A 23,620-nucleotide genomic window follows, 5' to 3' on the forward strand; every position below is an offset into this window, starting at 1 on the left:
CTCTTATCTACCATTACGTAGAGAGATGAGAAGGGCTACCTTTGGCCCTCTTAGCTGTCTACCTCCAAGTCATGCCCGTAATGGGTACTCAGAAGCCATTGGCTTTAGAGAGTATCTCTCTGCTCTTAGCACAGCTCTTGAGAAAGGGATGGGTGCTGCTTAAGAAGTGTGTTCCCTCTCTTAACATACAGACTGTACCGAACGAACTCTTTTCCATCATTTTTCCCCAAGGGAAACTCACTCTATGGGGAATGCGAGCTTTGCGTTGTTTTTGGAAAGGCTGGTTTATAATTCTCTTGGGCTTTTCCAAGAATCCCTCTAATCCCAGCACCCCACCCCCATCCACCCCTGACCTGTTCTGCTCTCATAGGAGCTGTCCTTCTTGTGTCTACGTGCATTTACTGGGCAGTATGCCATCGTCCTTTGGTTTGGGCGTTGGAGACGCCCCTCTTTCAGTATTCAGAGGGAAGCAGAAAGTGGAGGTCTGGAGGACAGCAGTGCTTTCTGATGTTCTCTAACTGCTTGTGTTCAGAAGGAATGTGAAAGTAGCTAGATCTCATCATTATGGTATCAAAGCATTACAGGGTACTAGACCTTTGGGGAAACTGAGGCTCAAAAAGGTTAATAAGTTTCCCTAAAATCAGTGACTTGTCAGTAGCAGAGTTTTAGAAGCTGTACTTTTCCACGCTCTCCTATTTCTGTGGAGGGATCTGGAAAGCTGTCATTTGAAAATGTGTCATGACCTCATGAAGCATAAGCCTCCAGGTTACATATGTTAAAGAAATGTAGCCGGTTTTCCCCGGGTGTCAAATTCTGGTGAGCAAGCTGATTCTGAATTCCTCGAATCTTTTCTACAGAGCAAAGAAGAGCCAGTGAAACTAATGTTAATCATGGGAGCCTATTATAATGATATATAACTTGTCATAACACATTATACTATTACAGCAAATACATTTAACTCACAGAACATTCTCGGGGGGCCCTTAACTCCCTTTAACGTTGTGTTCCAAGCGTCTCCGTAGCAAGATAGAGCTGCAGCGTTCTCTGATGCCGGCCACACCACCCCTGACCAAGCCAGCGTTACAAGAACCCTTTTTAAACCCCCCTGCACCATTTCCCCAGGCTTAAAAGTGTGTTTGGTTTTGTCAGCACCTCGAAACGGAAAGTTGAGATTTGAGGAAAAAAACCTTTGATGGTTATGCGCTAAGCTGGCTGGAGAGTTGGAGTCCCAGTTGTCATGGAAACTGCACTGGTCCCTCATTTATTAATGGAGGCTCGGTGAACTCCCGGAGGTACTCTTGCCCTGTCCTGTAAATTCATTCTAGAAAAATGCAGGTTGACTTTTAGAATATTTCTCTGTCATTTCTCAGGCATTCATTCCTGGAGCCTCAGAAGCTTCAGAAAATTGCCCGTGTGCAGTTTTAGAACACTGATTTGTATCTGGCAAGCGTATGTGAAGGCCTTTCCCTTTCCTTTCATGCTTAGATCGTGTTTATGCCTGCCTGACTTGTTCGATAAGTGAATTTTTTTTTTTATTATGCCTCCTTTAAGAATTATGTGGATTTAAAATAAGGAAAGAGGGAATGGAAAAAATCAGTAATCAAATACACTGAAAACCTTGATAGTGGTTTTAGGAGAGTTCGATGTTTCTAAGCCTTTCCTAACTTTTACAGTTCTAAACTTTGTCTTTCATCCAAAATGAAAGGTTTCTTTCTTCCCGCTTCAGTAAAACACTTTCAGAAAATGTCTCAGGCAAATGTTCTTAAAGTATGTCTAGTTTCACTAAACTAGCTCTCCCCTACAAGGCATATATATTAACAGTATTGGAAGTTGCTTCCAAATTTTTTTTTTTTTTTTTTAAAGCTAATTGTTTATCTGGGAGGATGCAAATGGTGGTTTTTAAGCCTTTAAGTCATTCATCATGCCTGGCAGCCTCTATTGTCTCATTGTTGAGTCTGAGCCAAGAGAGACTCTTTCTTGGTCTTGGGGGAGAGGTGCGTGGATATGGGTCTGCCTAGTCTGTGTTCTCGGGGAGTCTGAGCCCTGCTCCAAAGGAAGGTAATGGAGGCAGACCCATAGGTCCCCTCCAGTTGGGAAAAATGGGTCTTCATTTGCTTCTGTCCCATTGAAGTTAGGAAGTGACGGGACTTGCTCCCTCAGTTCTCCCATTGTCTCTGCTGTTAGTTTTTAAGTGCATTTTTGTGGATGTAATAAAATATTGTTTATAGTCAGCTACAAAGTAAGTAATTACAGTGTGGCAAATGAAATTCAATATAGCTTTGTCGTGGTTTTTTGAATTTTAATTAAACCAGTCTTAGAGTAAATTATAAATGCCGCTGCTTTTGTTGTGACAAGTGACATTGACAAAATATTAATCTAATGGATAGTTATTCACAGAAGCTAAACGTCTTCTCTAGTCTGCAGGCTTGGGGTGTTTGTTTTTGTTTTAATTTTCAGTTTATGCTTAAAAAAAAAAAAATCCCAGAGAAAAGAATAAAGTTTTAAAACCACATGAAATAAGAACTCCATGTATGGAATATTCCATCGCCGATATCTTGCCAGCCACAATTATGAATGTCTCATTTATGGTACTGAAAACTTTTTAAAATTTTTTTTATTTTTTTTAACCAGATGTTTCTGTGGTCACTTTTTGGTATCGTTAAAGCTGGGATGAATAACCAACTGTTGACTACAAAGGCTAATATTAAAGGAATAACCAGCCCATGTTCCTATTAGATCATTTCCCTTTTATTTTATTTTGCAAATTACCTCGTGGCGTTGCTTAAAAATGGCATTTTGTTGGTTGTCTGTCCCTTTAAAAGCTAAATAATCCACGTTATTTTCTTTGGAAATTCTTTTAACTTGAATTTGTATAATTATCTGTAAATCTATTTATATATATATTTTGAGTGTGTTAAATATTCAGAAGCTAATTTTTCTTTCTGTCATCTTACGTGCTTCCCTCCATCATGGCTCAAAGCTTTTCTTTGGTTTAACATTCTGATGTTTAAAAATGAATGTGAAGAATTTAATTACAAGGCCCTTACATCAGTCCTGCAGTACTTTTTACCATGACGGACTTCAGTCCAAAGATAAAGTGTTTGTGTACATGTTGTTTATCTCCTTCTACCCTTCCAAGCTGACTTAGATCCCAAAGGCTGGAGTAAAATCAGTTTCACCCTACAGATTTTTTTCTTTCAGCATGCTAGAAATTCCCATTTGAAGAGTAGAGCCAATTATTCCCGTGTGTGTGTGTGTGTGTGTGTGTGTGTGTGTGTGTGTGTGTGTGTTGCTGTGGGGATGGTAAAATCACATGGAGTCAGTTTCCAAATGTGATTGTAGCCTGTATTTTTTATCCAGGTAAAATCACATGGAGTCAGTTTCCAAATGTGATTGTAGCCTGTATTTTTTATCCAGGAATTAAATTGTTGCCCCCCCCCACCACCAACCACCACTATCATTAGATCGTGGAGGGCAAGTGTAGAGAAGGTGCGAGACAGTCGGTTGTAGACATCCAAATATGACAGCAGAACGATCTCTGCAACAATATGGCAGTGCAGCATTTGCTGACTTCAGAGTGCCAGATCAACCCCAATATTTTTTCAGGGATGCTAAACCTCTTGTCACTGCTAAATTGGATTTGTCACTGAATGAAGTATCAGCTGCTGTTGGACAAGGCCATAAAAGCCAGCCGGCTGGCCCTTTGTAGGCAGGGCTTACCCAACGATTGATATGTTTTAGCACTTTTGGGATTATTGTGATTAAGAGGAAACCATTCTGAATGAGAGCGAGAAGGGGGTAAGGATGCACAGCCCACAGCTGGTGAGCAGCGTGTGTTTGCTGCTGAGGAAGTCACCATTACAGCTTTCTCTGGGTTCCTGCCCTGATTGATGGGTATGAAATCTTTCTGTGAGGAAGCGGCGTCCTCATTTCCTCCAGTCACAGCTCTCCTGGGCAGGGCGCTAGGCACTCCGAATGTTGTGGACTTGAGAATTCCGAATGCTTTTCAAGCACTCACACACGCATGCTCGCACGCCCACAGTGCCTACACGCGGTCGTCTGCGCACACCCGAGTTAATTGAGTTAACATGTAGGGACTTCGAGAATAACGGCAGAGTGTCCGCTTTCATTTCCCAGGCCTGGAGCTCTCTCTCGGCAGCCATGAAAAATACACCTCCACGTCGTTTGCGCCCTACTTGTTCGTCTGTGTGGGACACTAAGTGGTTTGGAAACTCAGGCACCTGGCCGAGGGCTTATGAAGTGCAGGAACCTTACTGTCTTTTTAGGATGGGTTTGTTTTCCAGAGCTGCTGCCTTCTCCCGGGAGCCGTGGAGCTTTCGCCCGGCGCTTGCCCTGGCCCCGGCGAGCGCCAGCGAGGGGCGGCTTGTCCAGTAGACTGGAGTTTGAAGCTGCCCAGTCCTTGCAAATGCGCACGGAACTGGTCGCCTGTTTGGCCGCCCCAAGGAGACGGTGCCCGGTTCCCGCCCAGAGTTTGCTCAGCGCACCGCACAGGAAAGAGGCCGGCTTGCCAGGTCCTGCGGCGCGTCTTTCCAAGCCTGTGAAAAGCACGAATCATCCCACAGCAGAGTATGCTTACAGCTGGCCCTTTGCTAGCTTTGATCTGCGAATCAGGCCGCTCCATGAATGCCCTTATTGTCATGTTATGTGTACACAGTGTGTGAATTATTGAAAATAGGGAGGCCTGAGCCTCATCTGGTAGAGATTACAGTGCAGGCATGCTGGGCGAAGGTCTGTAATTGAAAATCCCCAGATGCTGTTTATTTGGCCTTTGTCACATGACCTGCTGCAGGAAGACTGTCTGAACAAAATGTTGCCTGCATGGAGAGTGAAGCCCACCCTCCCCCACCCCCGGAGTCTCCACAGGCTCAGTCTGTACACAGCTTAAACACCTGCCCAGAGGATTTTTCAAGGCTTAAAATAGATTCACTCATAGCATTTAAATAGAGGGCATCTTGCTTGTTGGTTTAAACTGCTTAAGCAGTTGTTGACTTGTGGAACCTTCTATCCACACAAGGGTTTGCTGGATAATTTCACTCGGAGATATCTTTGCAAAGCAGCCTTCAGGGCTAGAGTCGTGCAAGGATAAGTAGTTTGGGCTTTGCCTTTTCTTTAAAAAAAAAAAAAAACATCAACCGTGTGTGTTACATGAGCTTGCAGGTGAAGCCATGTTGACTGTGTGTGTGTGTTCCTTATCTTTAAAAACAGTGTGGTTACCCAGAATATGCTCCGCTGATTCATCTGCATTTTACCCAGTTCCTTCTTACCTGTCCTACCTATGGAAGAGTTGAGATGTCTCTTAGAATATGTGTTTTTTTTCTCTGTCTGATGCTGAGTGTTACCCTCTGTGCAGGTGGTGGATTGAAGCAGGATGGTAAATCTGAAATGGGTGAAGATCACAAGAATTACAAACATGGTCATTGTGAAGAAGGAAGGGCTCTGCGTTTTCCAGGTTTTTTTCTGTTAGGGAATAAAATAATGATTCCCCTTACCCTTAACTCACTGCGTATCTCCGTTGTGATAATGGGTACTTCATACATTTCTTGGGGCTTAGGAAGAGGAAAGGTTCATGGGTATTTGGCATCCCCTGAGCACTCACCCAGACCGTGGGTTCCTAGAAGGCCCGAGCCCCATCGTGTTCTTCTTTATATCCCGGGTATGAGAGCACAGTGATTTTTTTTTTTTTTTTTTAAATTTCTATCCTGCCAGTTCTGTCTTCCTCCCTCTCTTCCTGCCTCTTCAAAGAAAACATCCATCCACCACCTCCTGTGTGTGGAACTGATGTCAGTTCTTCAAATATTTTCCCTTTCAGGAGGTGGCTAAAATCAGCAGCGATGTTGTCATTAAGTAGCACATTCTCAGTCCTGCCCTGGGAGCTGGGGGTTCGGGGCCCTGGGGTGGGGGCAGGCTATGTCCCCCGCCTTCAAGAAGCTCATAATTTGTCCAGGAAGGTGAAGGAAGGCACCCACAGCAGGAGGGCAGTATGGCAGTATGGCAAACCCTGTGCTGTCCGCACACAGGAAGTCCGATGAGTGGAGGGGGCAGGGCGGGCTCTCTGGCGGTAAACTGGAAAGTGCCATTTGACCTGGGCTTTGGCAACTCTGAAGCAAATGTTCAGCAGATTTGGGCAGGACCGGGAGGGCAGGGATGGGGAGCGGTGGGTTGTTCCCACGGAGGGGATAGAAGCCAACATGATGGGACGATCTGTGCAGAGTGACAGGGAACACCCCCCGCCCCACCCCTGGCAAAGTCGGTTTGTATGTATAACATTTTAATTTTTACAGAGAGAATATGTTACATATCTATCCCCCGAGTAATGCGCAGTTTTTAAAGGAGAATAAAAAGGTGTTAGTTCTCCTAATCTGAAACTCAGCTGAGAGGGGTCGTGTGGTTTGCTCCGTCCGGATCTCAGAGAGCCCCGTGCATAGGCCACTGTTCTCCCCTTAATGACTGACTGTGTGTTGTTGCCCTTGGCTGCTCGTGGTTTGGGGACCTGTCAGATGTGGCCAGGGCAGTTGGATGAATGACAGAGAGCGTGGCAACCACGGGAGGAAACATCTCTGGATTTTTATTAATTTACTCATTTGCTCAGACTGTTCTTCAATTGTTTCTCTCATCATCGTAGTACTCTGCCTTCATTACCATCATGGGGGTTCTCGCCTCAGTTTCCCTCCCATACTCTAAGCACCTCGAGGGCGGATAATACATATTATTTCAGTGTGTATCTCCTGCAGGGCTTCATGCGATGATTTTTATATATAGAAAATATTCAGGAGTGTCTGGGTTGCTCAGTGGGTTAAGCCTCTGCCTTTCGCTCAGGTCATGATCTCGGGATCCTGGGATTGAGCCCCGCATCGGCTCTCTGCTCAGCAGGGAGCCTGTGCCCCCCACCGCCTCTCTGCCTACTCTGTCTGTCAAATAAATAAATAAAATCTTAAAAAAAAAATTCAGTGGACGGTGCTGAATGGGGAGACGTATTGGAGCCAGATTATGAAGGCCTTGAGTGCAGAGTGGAGTTGAGCTACAGCCTGTGTTGTAGGTGGTGAATGAACACAAAGTCTCTATACAGTTCAGCCCACTTTGTGGTTGGGTTGTGCCCCCTCCTCGTGAGTTTCTGTTCTTAGGAAGCACTTGGTAATGACCTTGAGAGAACTTGTGTTGAGTCAGGCTGTCTTCAGAGCAGCTGGTCTGGAGTTAAGGCATGATGAGCTTGCAAGTCAAAGCTGGATGGAGATCCCAACGATACCACTTACCCGTTTGGTAACTTGGGTGGGTGTCTTCGCGGGTTGAGGTCCAGGCTGCATCATAAACTGGGAGTTGTGGCAGGGGGAGGGGGAAAGCAAGGATAAGTGTCTGCGGGTCCAAGCACAGGGCTTTCCCTGATGTTTACGCAAGGGGATCTTCAGCACACGCCGTTGTCCACCTCTCTCCCGCCTCCCTGCGCATCTGCCTGCCACACAGTGGGGTTCTCACTGCACTTAACCCTCAAGTTTCAATCTCTTTCATTGGCACACACTTTAAAGAATATCCTTGATGATCGTGGTTTCCATATTAAAAGAATGACCAAGTGCCCAGGCACTTAGAATCCTCTGGGGTTTTTTTTTTTTTTTTTTAAGCCTGTTTCCCCAGCAGTGGCTCATCCCCGTGTGAGTGTCATGTTGACAGAACACGTGGGTACCTCACCTTTGTCCAGCGGCTGCTGCGGGAGCCACGGAAGGTCTGGCTTTCTTCTAGCGAGAGTTGTTTTTACAGTAAGAACTGAATTCTGGAAATCCAGTGGGGGATGTGTGGGCTGGCCTATTCATAAAGATAATTTTACAATCTGCCACAAATTAGGAGAATTTTTGCTACACTTAGCCCTCGGCCAAAACCTAAGTCCTGCTATCTCATTCAATAAAGAATCTATTCTGAATTAGAAGGTTATTGTAGCAAGTAAGTAGCTTGTATGATGCCCTTTTAATGTGAAGATATCCCAGGAAAGGGCTCCTTTTACTTGGAACCCATTTCTGTGGCCATCCCATTTTGAAAGTTGAGAGTGCTGCAAAGATTCTGAGAACGTTTTCAGGGCAGCATGGAAAAGCTGTTCGGTTTCAGTAACCCTGAGAGTAGAAGCATGGGGGGTTTATATAAGATGCCATGTGGTGTGGTATTCTGGACAGAAACCTTATATATATTACCAGTTCAAGCAATGAGAGTGCAGTGACATTAGGTAATAGCCCCAGGAACATTTAAAATCATTTCGAGGTGCCAGAAGCTTCCGGTATTCTTACTGGTGGGGAGGTTCTTTATTCCCATTTCACAGGCGAGGAACTAAAAGGTCTAGAGACGTTAAGCAAGTTGCCCGCATTCCCACAGCTGATAAGCACATCTTCACCAGGAAGACGAAGGTGTAGGCAGCCCTACTTCTGAATCCAAAACAGAAACCAGTCTGCAGCATCGCTGCCGTTCAACGTTCTCCAGCAAAGACCCACAGTTTCTGGCACTTTGAATGTGTGGATTTCACACTTCTTTAAAGGCCAGATAATTAATAAATAAACAGAGTGTTCTTAGCAAAGTTTTTCATTAACAAGACTCTCCTGAATTGACGTTGAGATTAGCTTTTTTTTGGACCAGGTCCATAGGCCTGTGGCATGTGGAGGTCAGCGCGGGTAAAAGGGGGTGAGGAGGGTTGGTCTCCCTGGTGCCAAGTTACGAGAGCAGAACGAAAGTCTGGATAATTGTGCTGCCTGTCCCCGAAGTTGGCCTTAACTGTAGAATGGCTTACAGTTTTCAGGTGATACTGCCGGTGTTGACTGCTGTGTCTGATCTTTTTCTAGATCATTTTTCCTGTGTATAGGAGAGCTCACTCATCAGTTCATTGTTGAAAGCATTTATTGAGTACCTCCTTAATAGATGCCTGGTGTACAGTTAGAACTAGATATTTATTTCCATGGAGTAGACACAGTTCTCAATGGGGGATGAATCCCCCCCCCCCCCCCCCGGTATAAGCTGGGTACACAAGGATACAAAGGAGAAGATGACTAACTCTGTTTGGTTGGCTCCCAGAAGACTTCTGGGAGGAAATATTTGAGTTGGGGCTTACAGGGATGAGGGGATTTTGTACGCAAAGGAGAAGGGAAAGGACATTTAAGGACATACGATCTGTACAGAGGCATGGGGGTATGGAAAAGCATGACAAGGACGTGGGAACTCTGTGAAGCTTCTTGTACCAGAATGGAGGAGCCCTCTACAGGAATGGACTGTTAGGCCTAGGTACTGGACGAAGAAGTGTGTGTTTTTCTTACAGTGGCCAGCGATCTAATGATGCAAGAAAGCAACATAATCAGATGTGGGTGTAAAAGAAAAGGCAAATGCCCAAAAGTGAACGAAAACTTCCCCGAGAGCCTGGGTGGGGGGTGTTGTTTAGGGAGCAGGAAGCATAGGTTCCATTAAATCCCATACATACCTTGTGTGTACAGAATACAAAGACGCTGAAGACAAACACCCTACCTTTAAGGAGCTCACAGTCCGTTACACAAGGAAGTCGCACCAGAGCCACAGTGCAGGCAGAGCGGGGCAGAAGGGTGAGTCTCTGCTCCTTTCAGAGCCAAGCCATGCTAAGCGATTCGTTTGTAACTCGCCTTGGCTTCTACGGTCAGTTTGCTTTGTCATGTTGTGGTTTCTCTGACAACCACTGGTCTGTGAGGTGGGCTCCAGGTTCCCTAGCTGTCATTCTTCTTCACATGCTCCCTGTCTCGTACATGTTTAAGTGGGGGGAGCGGGGTTCGTGGGGTTCTAGACCCTTTTTCCTGGGTCTAGAAGGATTTTACCTGGTTGTCATAAGAGATACTGCAACTCTGAGCAAAACCTCAGGATGGCAGGATAGTTTGGGGGACTGAAAGCCCCACATGCATTTTGATGGTGGTAAGATGGATTCAGGTGACGATGGATGAGGTATGGCATGAAAACAGAGCTTTCGGGCCAGGTGTTGGGACAGCACTGAATACCATGCTAAAGCAGGTTGACCTTTAGACCGAGGGCAGTGGGCCGTTGAAGGTCATGGGGCAGTAGAGTGGCTAAGCCAGGCTATGCTCTGTCGGTAGCTGTGTATAGGAGGGACTGCAAAGAACAACAGCCAGAGGCATAAAATAATCAAGGCCCGTGAAGTTACCCATTAGAGAAGTAAAAAAGTGATGCTCTAGCATCTCTTACCGCTTCCTAGAGAACAAACCGTTCGAAAAACTGACTTCATTCATATTTATTTTCCTCTTAGAAGCAATGACAACAAAAAGAATTTCTCTCCAGCATAGCAGGATTGTATCTCATGTGAAGCATTGGACAGGTTTACTTGCTTGTCTCTTTTTGACCCTGGTAGTCTAGGGTCGTGGACTACCATTCCAGTGGATGTGGGATTTGTAAGCCGTCCTGCTCAGATGAAGGAACATGCAGTGTTTTATGGGACCCATGCCCTATCACGTTATCAGCTGCCGTTGGCCGATGGGAACGCCCCGAAGCAGGGTTTTCATTATGACCATGAACCCTGAAGGGATGTGAGGGAGAAGTTCCAACGAACCAGAATTAACACAGCCTTCCTCTGCATATTCTTTCTTATAAAGCTAGTCCTTTGAGCTCCTGGATGAACGCAGACGCAGGTTCTTTTAGGGGACCGGCTGGTGTTCACCTCCTGAAGGACACCAGTCCATTCTGTAAACCTTTAGATTGGGAACATCAAGTACCAGCTCCTAATGACCCAGAACAGGTTGTCTGGCCCCTTTCTGGTGATTTTCCATATGGGTGCCGATTTTTTGGGCAGTGATTTTTTTTTTTAAGATTTTAAATTTATTTATTTGTGAGAGAGAGAGAGAGAGAGAGAGAGATATCACAAGTAGGCAGAGAGGCAGGCAGAGGGGGAGGGAGAAGCAGGCTCCCTGCCGAGCGGAGAGCCTGATGTGGGGCTTCATCCCAGGACCCTTGGATCATGACCTGAGCCAAAGGCAGAGGCTTAACCCACTGAGCCACCCAGGTGTCCCTGGTCAGTGATTTGTATCGGGGATTAACTGAGACACTGGTGTCTAAACTTCCTCATAGGCAGGGCCCTGGGGTTGATTCAGGTGCTTTTCTTTTCTTTTTGGCTGTTGGGTGGGGGGTGAATCCCCCTTTATTCCCACTCTTAGCTTTTGTACCCCTGTCCCACCCACTCTGGTCTCCATCCCTGTCATTGGGTCATGCATTCCTCAGCTTGTATTTCCCGAGGGCCTGCTGTGTTCTTGATCCGGGGGGTGTACAGTGGTGAACAAAACTCAGTGTGTGCTCCATGCTCCTGTGGGACTTGCTGTCTGGAAGTGGGAGCGGCAGGCATTTATCATGTGAGCAGTCAGAGAAGCGGGACGTGGCCCCTGGGACGCAGGCCTGGGGAAGGACACGGTGACTGGACCCCATTCTTACAGGTCAGTCTTTCGCTGGTGTAGGTTCCTTGAAGCGAAATGGCATCTTTATGCCCTCCTGCTTCTGGCATGTTGCTTGTGATCTTGTAGGTGTTGTCCCTTGTCTGACTAGAGGGTGACAGATGAGCTTTGGTAGACCTCCCCCTCTCCTCCTCCCGGCCCCCATTCTTGCATGTACAGTGGCAGCTGGGTCGGAGAAAAGGGGAATTACCAGCTCCTTCCTGGTGAGTTCGTACTCTCTGCTGCCCCCTCTGGTGGGCTCCAGCGATACAAACTCCCTATATATGGGGCAGGACAGGGTCATTAAACATCCCTGCTCTGTCGACTCCTCTCTGGCTGATGACGCTTGGCTCACACATTGTCCCCCTCACACATTGTGCTTTTCACTGTTGGCTTTCATCATTCAAGATATTTTTTCCTTTAAATGAAGCTCAGCTGATTAAAAGAAAAAAAAGCACTGATGGCCAGAGAGTATTTGACTACCACCTAGAGAACCGTGCTGAGAAAGTACTCCGTAACCGTTCTTTCTGTTGGGTGCTGCTGCTGTGTTGGAGGACAGAGCCATGTCCCGGCGGTGTTCTCACCTGGAGGAAGGCATCTTCTTTGCTTCTTTTCACAGGGTCATCTTTTCCTTTTCTGTTCTCACTTTATGTCGATGATCCAGTGTCAAACTGGGTTATAGGGAAGGAGGAACCCTCCTTCTGCCCCTGCCAGTGACTTGTGCCACAAACATTGAGCTGCCTGGAAGGGAGAAAAAGGAAACATGAATGTAATTGGTCCTTATTCTCCGTGATTCCGTCGTCTGGTTGGAGCTGTGACATGTACCGAAATGATAGCGTATAAGGTGGGAAGGATGTAAGCCAGCATCAAAGCAGCCCAAGTCAGAGGCTGGGGATGTTTATGGAAAGGGGAGGCCCCTTCCTTCTCAAAGGCTCCTGAAGGACAAGACATTTGGAAGGTGTGCAGAAATGACCTGGAGCGATATGGGACATGAAAGCTGTTGTGCGGGCAGGTACGAAGCTCAGAAAGCCTAAGGGGTTACCAGGGAAGCTTCTGGTGGTCTGACAGGGCCCTTGGGCTGAGTCGGGGTTCAGGAGGGTATGTGGAAGACCGGAAGGTTACAGCCAGGGCATCCGTCCCTATTTGATGCAGCTTTGTTCTAGCAATCAAGAGAAGTTTGAGCTTTCTTTCTGATTCTCATTCTTTACATGGTTAAAAGATGGGAGGCACCCTCACAGCCAAGGGTATCCCTCACAGCCAAGGGAGGCCCAGTGTGCATCAATCAGTGAGAGCTTCCCCCGCCCCCAGGGCTGTTCAGCCCTTCCCTGGCCTGACTTTGCCTCTGCATTGGGCTACAGCCAGGAAGAGGAGGTTCCAGTTGTTACTTCTTCCTTTGTGGCTCCCTGCCTCCATTCAATTACAAAGTGGCTCTTACTCTCTGAAAGCCCTGAGTCTCTGGGCTACAATTTCTAGCCACAGACCCTGCATTTGCTGTGCCTCAAACATGACCTTGAGGCCACATCCCATCACACACCCAGGCCACAACAGCGCTAACCAGGCTTCCCTGTAGGCGAGGCAAGCCCAGTGCAAACTCTGCGCCTTCCCCTTGTCGGGGTCTCCCTCTCCTCCGTCCCTTTAGCGGGAGGTTTCATGGCAATCCAGAATGCAGGAGAAGCCGTGATGGCTCATTTCCAACAGTGCTAAGTTCTTTAAGAGAAAGAGATGAAATGAAAGCTGGGTTGCAGTGCCAGGGTACGGATCCCAGTGTAGAAGCATTAAGGGGGCTCTGTCTGTCTTTGCTTCTGCCTCCTGCCTATGGGAACAGCCAGAGTGGCCGCAGCTGCAGAGCCTCAGACAGAAAGAAGCATCAGGATATGTGTTTCCAAAGGCCATTTGATGCCACAGGGAAGCTGTAGTGTAATGACACTTGGTGGTGGGCCATGGCATTGCCACTCAGCTCTATAGGTTGTTCCAAGTATGTATAGAGAAGTAAGAAGGAGTGCACGTGTGCATGCCAACCATAGAATCTGGAAACTCGTGGGCTCAGAAAGGTAGTGTGCAGCAGTCACGGGAGCCTGCAGGTCAGCAGGTGCCAGATTCCTGCTCGTATGTGTAAGGAAGGGCTGCTCTTTTGTCTAGAATGGCCTTCCACTCATACCCCTCTGTGCTGCCTGTCAAAATCTGCCTGACTGCTTTAGTGAGTGATATGCATACCTAAGTCTGAGTGTCCCTGTGCCTGTGACCACCACAGCGAGATGGAACGCAACAGCAACAGTAAAATGAGACAGCTTGGCAGATGGGTAGAGGAAGGGAAGGATGTGTCCTAGTGAGTATAGACAAAGTGAATGGTAGGATCCAGGAGGTGGGTCTGGAGTGTGCACTGTGGAATTCTTTCTGTAAAGAAACTTACGTTATGTCTGAAATTTTTCATAATAAAATGTTGGAGAAAATGCCATCAGTTCTTCAGGGCCTAGGTTATGTTCAGGACTTTGGGGAAGAAGACTTTCTAGACTTTCTCAGTTACTTGTGGCCAGTAACGTGTGTGTGTTATCAGGTCCTCTTTCGTGGCAGTCGTTGTGGTGGGACCTGGAGAGCTGGTTTGCTCTTTTAGCTCTGTGTTGGGCAGTGACCTCCCTGTGGACAAGCAGGGATCTTCTCTTTATATCCCTGATGCACCAGGCAGGCATTACGTAAGGGATAAAGAACCTGGTCCCCACTTGACAGTAGAATTAGTTTGGAAAGTCATACCTAACTTTTTAGTTACCTTTGCTGAAAGTCACGTTTGTAATATAAAGTTGACTGGTCAAGCCCCACTCTCTATGTGCGTGTTTTATTTTGTAAAGATTTTACTTATTTATTTTAGAGAGCATGAGAGCATGAGCCGGGGAGGGGCAGAGGAAGAGCGAGAGTGAGTCCCAAGCTGACTCCAGGCTGAGCACAAAAGCCAGATGCAAGGCTCAGTTCTCAGGATCCTGAGATCACAACCTGAGCCGAAACCAAGAGTCAGATGCAGAAGGACTGAGCCACCCAGGCGCCTCTGTGTGTGTGTGTGTGTTTTAGAAGAGAAAGTAAGAAATTTTAGGGTTAATACTTCTAATACCCAGCACTCTGGTCATGGTTATAAGAAAAGACAATGCTGTGCGGAGCCAGGGCTACCAGTTGAGTTACATCAGTGATAACTGGTGCCCTGAGCTACCAGTCCTTGGTAAAGGACTTCTGCACTGTAGGACCACAGTTCAATTCCGGGGCTCTGGACTATGTGGATTCACCCCATATGGGAAGCCGTGCTATAGAAATACACAGAAATTGGACTCAGAATGTTCTGTCAAGGTCACTGACAAAAATCCATTCAGAACCTAGTTGATTTCCCCAAAATATGGACAACCCCAAATGCCAAGAAGATAGTCCTAAATCATTTGGAATGCCATACTTGTTTCCATAATGGGTAGGCGTATTTTAATTCTGGGAAGATTAAGAATTGAAAATAGAAGTTTTTAATAGAAGCAAAGTCATAGTGTTAATATTTGACTTAGAGGATCTAGACATATTTGATGTTTCAAGTAATTATTTAAAATAATTTGGCCCATGCAACAGGTTAGCCTGTTTTTCCAAATTAAAATGGGAAATCAAGTAGCTGATTTAGACTTGATTTTTGGGAAGGTTGAAGTCTTACTAGATTCATAAGCAGTATTAGAGTGCTGAAGATAATTTATTAGGTTTCTAAGAGTTGTTTAAGGAAAGGTTTTAGAAGTTAGGTCAAGGGGCACCTGGGTGGCTCAGTGGGTTAAGCCACTGCCTTTGGCTCAGGTCATGATCTCGAGGTCCCGGGATCGAGTCCCGCATAGGGCTCTCTGCTCAGCAGGGAGCCTGATTCCTCCTCTCTCTCTCTGCCTCTCTGCCTACTTGTGATCTCTGTCTGTCAAATAAAAAAAAAAAAAAAAAAAAAAAAAAGTTAGGTCAAATAATTCTAATAATTAAAAGAATTAAATGTATTCTAAATTAAATATGTAATTTTAAATGTTTAAAGGAGTTTAATGGCTTTGTAAGATGGACCAAACATTATTTGAATGGTCCTTTAATAGGATTATAAAGGCACCTGGGTGGCTCGGTCTGACTCTTCATTTCCTCTTGATTTCCGCTCAGGGTCCTGAAATCGATTCTCGTATCTGACTCCTCGCTCAGCGTGGAGTCTGCTTGAGATTCACTCTCTCCCTCTGCCCCTTTACACCTCCCTCCCCCCCCCCCCCCCCCCCGTAATGCTCACACACACATTCTCTTTCTCTTTTAAATAAATAAATAAATCTTAGGGGAAAAAAAAAACAAAAAAGAAAGTGATTATAAAAGTTATAGAAGTCAAGCTTAAAACTTAAGGATGAGCTAGGGTGTTTAAACTTGTTTTTTAAGTAAATGAATAAAATACACATTTTTAAAAACCCAGTAAGCCCAAATAGCATTTCTGTACATGAAACCACCCTCACGGTGATTAGAAAATTCACATGAACTAAAGTGATGAACAAACACTTGTTCAATCAGGTAGATGCTGAGAGTTAGTTGAGTTTGAATTTAAAATGCGAATCCGCGGATTTCCGCACTGAGGTGAGAAACACGGAAACCCCAAGTTAATTACCCTTCGTGGTTTCAGATGTGGTATGGAAGAAGGAACAGGGTTTTGAAAGGTTAAGAATGGGCAAGGAGGGGTGCCTGGGTGGCTCAGTGGGTTAAAGCCTCTGCCTTCGGCTCAGGTCATGATCCCAGGGTCCTGGGATCGAGCCCCACATCGGGCTCTCTGCTTGGCAGGGAGCCTGCTTCCTCCTTCTCTCTCTCTGCCTGCCTCTCAGCAGTAATCTCTGCCTGTCAAATAAATAAATAAAATCTTTAAAAAAAAAAAAAAAAAAAAAAAAGAATGGGCAAGGAGAGTCACGGCAAGTTACAGTGAAATGGTGGTTGTGATCTCTTGCTCAGCACGTGACAGGTGCCGGGTGAGGGCATGCTGTAGTTGTAGTAATTTTCGGAAGTGCTTTAATTAGAGTTTGCCTTGACACTAATCCCAAGGGGTGTCATATGCATAGACCCCAGGGTGTGCGCAGTTGCACGTGGCTGTCCTGGGTGTTGATCTCACCATTCATTCAGGGGCTCTAAGCAATCAGTTACAGTTATGTGTCACACACACCACACAACCTGTCTTCTTATCACAGAGAAAGAGTAGGGGGGCAGGGGGCGTTTTTGCCATCAGGATAAGGTTCAAATGAAATTGCGTGTAATGCAGAACCCCGGATTTATTTCGTGCTGGCCACTCAGACAGCCCTGAACAGGACGCACAGGGAGGCCCTGAGCTGGAGGGTGCTTGGCTAGTCTGCAGACGTTGTCGTTCAGGTCTGGCTTCTGGTAATTAGGTACTCCTGGCTGGGCTCGGCTGTCGGCGAGCCTTTGAGACAAATTGCAAAATCTGTACAACCATCTGAGAGATGGAGAAGTAGACCCCAATGACACTAGAGGGGATATTGGTAGTTCTCAGAAGTTTGAGAGAGAATGCTTGGAGAAGCAGTTCTTTAACCTGAATTTAGAGGTCCTTTTCCTGTGCTGAAAGGGTAAGTTCAGACAAGCATCAGGATCTGAGAGGATCCTGACAGGCTGCAATGATAGGCTTAATCTAATGGGATGAAATGAAGTGGAAATAAGTGTAAGGTTCTGTATTTGGATCAGAAAAATCCCAGCTATGCATGAAAATACTGGGCACAGAGGTAGGATCTATCAGAGGAGTAGTCTATATGAAAAAGACATTTACGAGTTCAAATGATACAAATTTGACAGTTGATTGTGGTTCCCCAAAATCAAATGCAGCGTTAGGTCACATTAACAGAGGTAGAGTATTTAGGATGAGGGAGGTGATAGACTTCTGCTATGGACTTGTCATAGGAGGAACACCACTGTAGTTCTGGGCTCTGAGAGGCTATGAGAAGAAACTAGACAAAGGATGGTTCCCTGGATGGATATGGTAGTGTTCCAAAGCTGTCACAGGTAACAGAAACAGAGGAGTACAACTGAGTACAACTCCAGGAAGACCTGAAAGCTGTCATTAATATCTGAAAGTCAGTCATGTGCAGAGCCTTGTTCTTGTTAAGAGGAACAAGGAGAGGGTTGCTCAGTCGGTTTAGCATCTGCCTTCAGCTCAGGTCATGATCCCAGGCTCCTGGGATAGAGCCCTGCATCAGGCTCCCCATTCATCAGGAAGCCTGCTTTTCCCTCTCCCACTCCCCCTCCTTGTGTTCCCACCCTCGCTCTCTCTCTAATAATTAAATAAAATCTTTTAAAAAAGAAAGAATCTGGGGGATGAAAGTTATAAGAAGAAGCCCCAAATAAGAAGCGTCCTTTTTTTTTCCCCTTAAAAATGTTTTAAGGTAAAATGAACTGCTTCCATAATTCTAGAAGTGCTTGGTTAGGCTTCTAAGAATTGAGGCTTCTACTAGTGGGAGTGGATGACGTGGAGGCACTTCCCAGCCCCAGGAGTCCATGATTCTTCTGCCTTCCCGTTGTGATCCTGTCCTTTGTGGTCCTACCACAGACAGGCAGGCAGAGCCTTGATGACGGGAACCATCTAGGCAGTGCTGAGGGAATCTTGAGAATCATCAGGCGAGATTTCCATACTCTTGGGTCGGTCATCAGTAATGCCACTGGTTCTGCCAGGGGAGATTTGGGGGAGTGTGGTCCTTCCCTTGGACCAGAGGCTGTGTTATATCCTCATTTGCTCTGAGTGCCCAGCAGTGTGCTGCGTGCTGGGGAGGCTTCGGGGCAGAAACAAAGCTCTTGCCATCTTCAGGTACGCAGCTTTGTCTGGGACGTTGGAGAGCAGAGACAAACCCTACAGCGAGCCCCAAAGCTCATGTGGTATCAGTCGTACCCATCCCCACTTAGCTCCAGGGCTGTCTTTTCCCATCACATTATACAGTTCTTCAAAGTCAGGTGATTTGTTTGTCCTTCCCATCTCCTGGCCGGGTAGGCTCATATTGTTTCCCCTACAGGTTATGAAATTTTGAGGAGGTTAAGTCATTTTTTTTTCTTTTTCTCTTTCATGAACATGACCTTGTGTGTAGTTAGTTACTAGCACAGTGACAACCTCTGGGTAGTGTCTCCTTCCCTGGTAGGAGCAGTTCATTCCCCAGTGGTTCTGCTGGCTCTAATGGGAGGTAACTAGAAGGCTGGGTGAGGAGGACCGGGCATGAACACTTAGGACGGAAACGGGTTTGTGGGTTTGTGGCCCCCTCACCAGTTGCTCGTACAAGTTGAGCACCCCTTTAGGTATGAGCCTGTAAAGAAACCAAGAGACACATTTCTGTCTTCAGTTGTTAATCCTAGTTCATCATTAAATGCCCTTCATGCTACATTTCCCCTAGTAAGTATTGTTGCAGACAATTGTACTGTTTTCTTTTTCTAGCATTAATAGGTGTGCAGCTCCCACTTAAGGAGTCCTGATTCTAAATTCTTTTTTTTAGCTTTCAGAGGCTGTTTTTTGTTTTCGTTTGTGTGTGTGTGTGTGTTTAAGGTAACCCATCTTATTGTAAATTCTTCTTTCTTTCAGGTAGGAATGAATTGATAGCCAGATACATCAAACTCAGGACAGGCAAGACGAGGACCAGGAAACAGGTAAACTAACCAGCCTGGACACTGTGCATGTCAGCGAATGGCCCCAACAAGGCATTTTGGCTGCAGTGGCTGTCTGTGCTTTGGCTCCTAGGAGCCCCCAGTTGGAGTCCCCTGTAAGGACATCAGTGTTGTAGGTGTTTTCCATTGGCTCAGTTTTCACTGTTCATCATTTCAGTGACCCCTCACTGTGTGGTCTCACATATCTGGGAAAGCGTCTCCTCCAAGGACAGTGTAGACACTGCTCCTTTACCATATTTTAATACCTCCAGTTCTTTCCCGAACTGCGCATCTGTAAACACCGCGACAGCTGCGGGCGCTACTGTATGCTCGGAGGTCGTGAAACTTGGAGATTTTGCGCATTGTAAAATCCTGGAACCATTACCCGTGAGTCATCATTTCGATGGAACAGTAACCCCAGCAGCTCTGAGTCTTGGCCCGAACATAATACTGAACGGTGCGCGCTCAGTGACCGGTTGCTTCTCACGCTTATGGCCTTTGGTCAGTAGCTGCTGTGACGGAAATGAAGTTACAACTTAAAGAACCTTTGGGCAGAGCAGTGTCAGGAATTTTGCTCTGCCCTTTGTCAGGGCTCTGGCTCTCCTTGTTCCTTCTGATGGAAAGCAGCCCAGACCCCCCGACCCAGTTCAGAACTGGAATGGATGAGAAATTCGGGTTTAACGAAAAACAGAAAAAGAAAGGAAGGAAGAGGGGCCGGGGTGGGTGGAATCAGACGATCCTCACGGGTGAGTTGTTAACAGAACAAAATTACTTTTGGACGTTGACCTATGCGGATCTATCTGGCATGGATTTTTTTAAAAAAAGATCATCGTACCAAAAGGCGAGCTCAGCTGTGGTCTCGCTAAGTGTGAGCAGCAGATTCCAGTTCTCTGCTCCATGATGAGTTGTTTTCATGAGTGTTTACAGCGGGGAGAGCTTTTCCCCAGGAATGCTTCCATGTGCCCCCGCCAGGAGCCTGGCTGCTGAGTCAGCACAGAGGGCTGTGGCCTCCTGCCAGTGCACAGAGGCAGGGGCATTGTCTGTTCAGTGGATGTCCCCCCACCCCCACCCCCCGCCCCAGCAGTGGACAGAGGCCCTCAGCAAGTCAGAGAATCACGTGAGAACAGAACTCGGATGAGAGCAAGTGAAAGCAGGAGCCGGATGGAGGGGTGAAGAGATGGGGGAGTTCCTGCTTCTCTGTACTTAAAAACAACAATAACAACAACAACAACAAAAAACAAATTGGGAAAAAAAAATCATTGAAACTGAAAGATAAAAGGATCTTTTATTACCCTAAATCCTGTTTTTAGAGTCAGCAGAGTATTTGAAATAAAATAACCACCTTTCTCAGTCTGAGTCGCTGAACTTTTAAATGGAAGATTCTGAATTTCTGAAACAGACAGATCTAATTCCCAACATGCTGAAAGCCTTGGGCCTGAGCTGTCTGCTAGTCTAGGAGCTCTGGTCATGGGCCCAAGCCCTTCACTGGGGGACTCTTCTAAATTTAACCAAGTCCTGCTGAAAGAGATGCAAATTTGTTTACCCAGTGGAATCGTTGTGTTTCAGAAGCTGGGCTTGGCTGGCTTTCCACACCCCGGCGTCCTGGGGATGTTTTTAGGCAGCCGTTGGTGATACCTCTCCAATGTGAATTTGTTGTTCAGCAAATCGTGTGGTTTTCAACCCAGATTTTTAACAGGATGGCTGGCTGGCTGTATTCACACTTTTCGCTTTGTAATAATATGCAAATCCACTTGGCGCCCAGTCAATATCCAGAAGAGTGGAAGGATTAAAGATATTTATAAGGGGGAAAAAAAAATTGCTCTGCTAACTGGGTCTTTCCATTTCTCTTTGAGATCTAATTTACATGTCAGTATTATTTTAACATTTGCTACAGAATCCAGAGCTCTTAATGAGATCAGAATATAACCGACAGCTTCAGCTTTTTGATTCTGCAGAATGTGCTAATTTATGGATAGTCTCTTCTAAATTGAGAAGAAGGGATTTTCCCTCCTGATACTGAGAAGCTATAAATATTTTCATTTACCTCTAGCCCCACCTTTTAAATTTCATAAAGAAAACAACTCCACTCTCCCCCTCTCATCCCGAGCCCGTGATTTCTCCCTGGTGAGAAAACTAAGAGCAGCCTAACTTTCATCCTGAATCAAGTCACTGCAGTGATGACCCAGTCTGAAAAGCTTAGAACAGCGCTGGGGGCTTGGTGTCTGGCTGGGACTGTGTACTCCTAACTGCAGAGCTTTGTTGAGATGCAAATAACCTCCCCTCCACCCCCTACCCCAGAACCCTCCCAAGGAGTAGCGATTTTATATTTGATTTCCTTTTTTTGTTTTGTTTTGTTTTGTTTTGTTTCCCCTCATAAACCCGAACAATGTAGGTGTCTAGTCATATACAGGTCTTAGCAAGAAAGAAAGTTCGAGAAATTCAAGCCGCCATTAAGGTACGTCTGGCTTGCCCAGTTGTAGGGGGCTTTTCATCTCCATGGTTACAGGCTTTTCCTTTGTTTTCCTCCCTTCCCCTACCCTGCAGGTGTCTAGTCACATTCAGGTTCTTGCCAGAAGGAAATCTCGTGATTTTCATTCCAAGCTAAAGGTATGCGCTTTCCTGCTTTTTGGCTTGTGGTTGCTATGCATCTCACTTCCTGTTTTCCATGGTGACTGGTGAATGCCTGGTGCTGGGATTCTCGTAACCTAGTTTCCTCGCATGTGAGAGCTGTTTACATTTCTTTTGTGTCTAATCTCTCTTTCTGTACTAGCCTCACATTAAGCTCAGTGTGTGTGTGTGTGTGTGTGTGTCCCTAATAACAATGCAAATGCAGCAGAGAGCTGGTCTTGATAACTTTTCAGCACAGAAACATGATTTTTTTTTAACCTTCACATGTCCACCAAACAGCCCTGGGCTACGAGAGGGGGGAAGAAAAGTCCAGAGACACCAAGTTATTGTAGAAATAGCAAATAAATAAAATAAGAATCAACTTCCAGAGTAGTTACCATGAAATTACTTTAAAAGAATAGTGAGAAGTTATTTTACGCTCTTCATTTATTTTAAAGAATACTTAACGAAAGACATGTCTTTTTCAAGTAATTTTTCATGTGTTCTTTCAACACAGAGAGGATTTTCTGCCAGATTTCTTCCATATTGCTCAATACTGTTTTATAAATGTACGGCTCTGTTACTTGGAAAAAAAAAAAAATTGAGGTGAGGCCTTAAAAAAAAAAGATCTTAGAGATGGGAAAGCTCTCAAAGAAATCCATGTTTGCAATTCCATTTATATGTGAATTTAATTGTTCTTTACGGGTGTCTGATTTTCCAGTCTCTGAAAATATATTTTGCCGGAATAAACAGAGGCACTGAGAGTTTTAAAATGCAAGCTCTCCTTTTTTTCTCCCCTTCCAAGATTTACAGTAAAACATAAATGACTTTTTTTCCCCATAATGCCCTATTTTAGAAATACGGAGGGATTATAGTTTGCACAGAAGTGCTTTACTTTTTAATAAAAATGAGTTTGTAGCCCATGTCATTGCCTTTCCCACTTACCTTTTTCATGGTTGTTACGTTCTGATTTTCCCCGTACAGTAATTAAATTTGTTTTTGTACTAAACCTAAAGAACAAAGTGTGATTTCACAGCACCGAACAGTCGACACTGGGATCATTCCCAAAGTCCTCCCAAATTTTTTTTTCTTTTATGCCAACAAGGCTGGCTGTGGAACAGCACTAGTGACCAGGAAGGAGCACTTGGTGGCCCTCTGCAGTGGGCAGCATGCTTGCTCGCTCGCACGTGTGGCTGATGGTGGCTGGCTTTTAGCTGCACTGGCTGAGCAGTTAGTTGGAAGACTAAGATAACCTCATAGATCCTGCTTTTTAACCAAGGGTGCCGTCCTCTCTATGTGGATGCAACTACCCCAGTGTTTGCTCAAGTTCTGACTCTGTTTCTGGTTTCTCTGCGCTAACGAATTAATGATGTACAAAAGAAGTTTACAGACATCGATTTTGTGTTCCCATCTGCGATGTTATGAATTGCTCTATTTCTCTACCATCCGTGTGGTTCCTGCTGCCCCTACCCCTACCCCCCGCCCCGGGCCCACCGCCCTGGACCAGAAGCCCTGTACATGACAAACAAAGCTCTCCTGTCCAGAAGGGAATCCCCATGGGATGCGGGAAGGGCTCTTTTTCTCATTTGGGAACCTGAAGAGTCTTCCTCGGCAGAAACCGTTTACCATTACTTTATACATACGTGTACCCCCAAACACACGGCTGTATCTATGTTTGTTCTTCCAAAATAAGAAAAGGTGACTCTCCCCCTCCTTTCAGCCTTGGCCCAGTCTGCTTGGGGGGCAGACCCAAGGAGGAGGCAGCAACGGGTGGTCGGGTAGCAACCAGCTCAGCCTTTCAGCTCTGAGAGCCACCTGCATCTTCTTGCATTTACTTGCCTTCCTCCCTGCCACATTATTCTTGGAAGAAGGGAGGCCTTTGTTCTTCCAGTCAGCTAATACCCGTTGAGCGTTCTGGGCATGGCGTTCATCAT

At 45.9% G+C, this 23,620-nt stretch overlaps 1 protein-coding gene across 11 annotated transcripts in view; it reads left to right on the top strand.

The window, feature by feature from the left end:
- Positions 1-23,620, top strand: part of TEAD1 (TEA domain transcription factor 1) — a 261,401-nt gene that overhangs the window by 165,502 nt on the left and 72,279 nt on the right. For 5 of the 11 annotated variants that reach the window (XM_059136498.1, XM_059136472.1, XM_059136504.1 and 2 more), the window contains 3 exons: positions 19,018-19,082; positions 21,472-21,534; positions 21,624-21,686. In XM_059136498.1, coding sequence (XP_058992481.1) covers positions 19,018-19,082; positions 21,472-21,534; positions 21,624-21,686 — 191 coding nt within the window. The remainder of the gene's footprint in view (positions 1-19,017; positions 19,083-21,471; positions 21,535-21,623; positions 21,687-23,620) is intronic. The other 6 variants (XM_059136528.1, XM_059136554.1, XM_059136509.1 and 3 more) reach the window with 2 other exon arrangements.

Source organism: Mustela lutreola, chromosome 1, assembly GCF_030435805.1.
Source record: "Mustela lutreola isolate mMusLut2 chromosome 1, mMusLut2.pri, whole genome shotgun sequence".
Taxonomy (NCBI): domain Eukaryota; kingdom Metazoa; phylum Chordata; class Mammalia; order Carnivora; family Mustelidae; genus Mustela; species Mustela lutreola.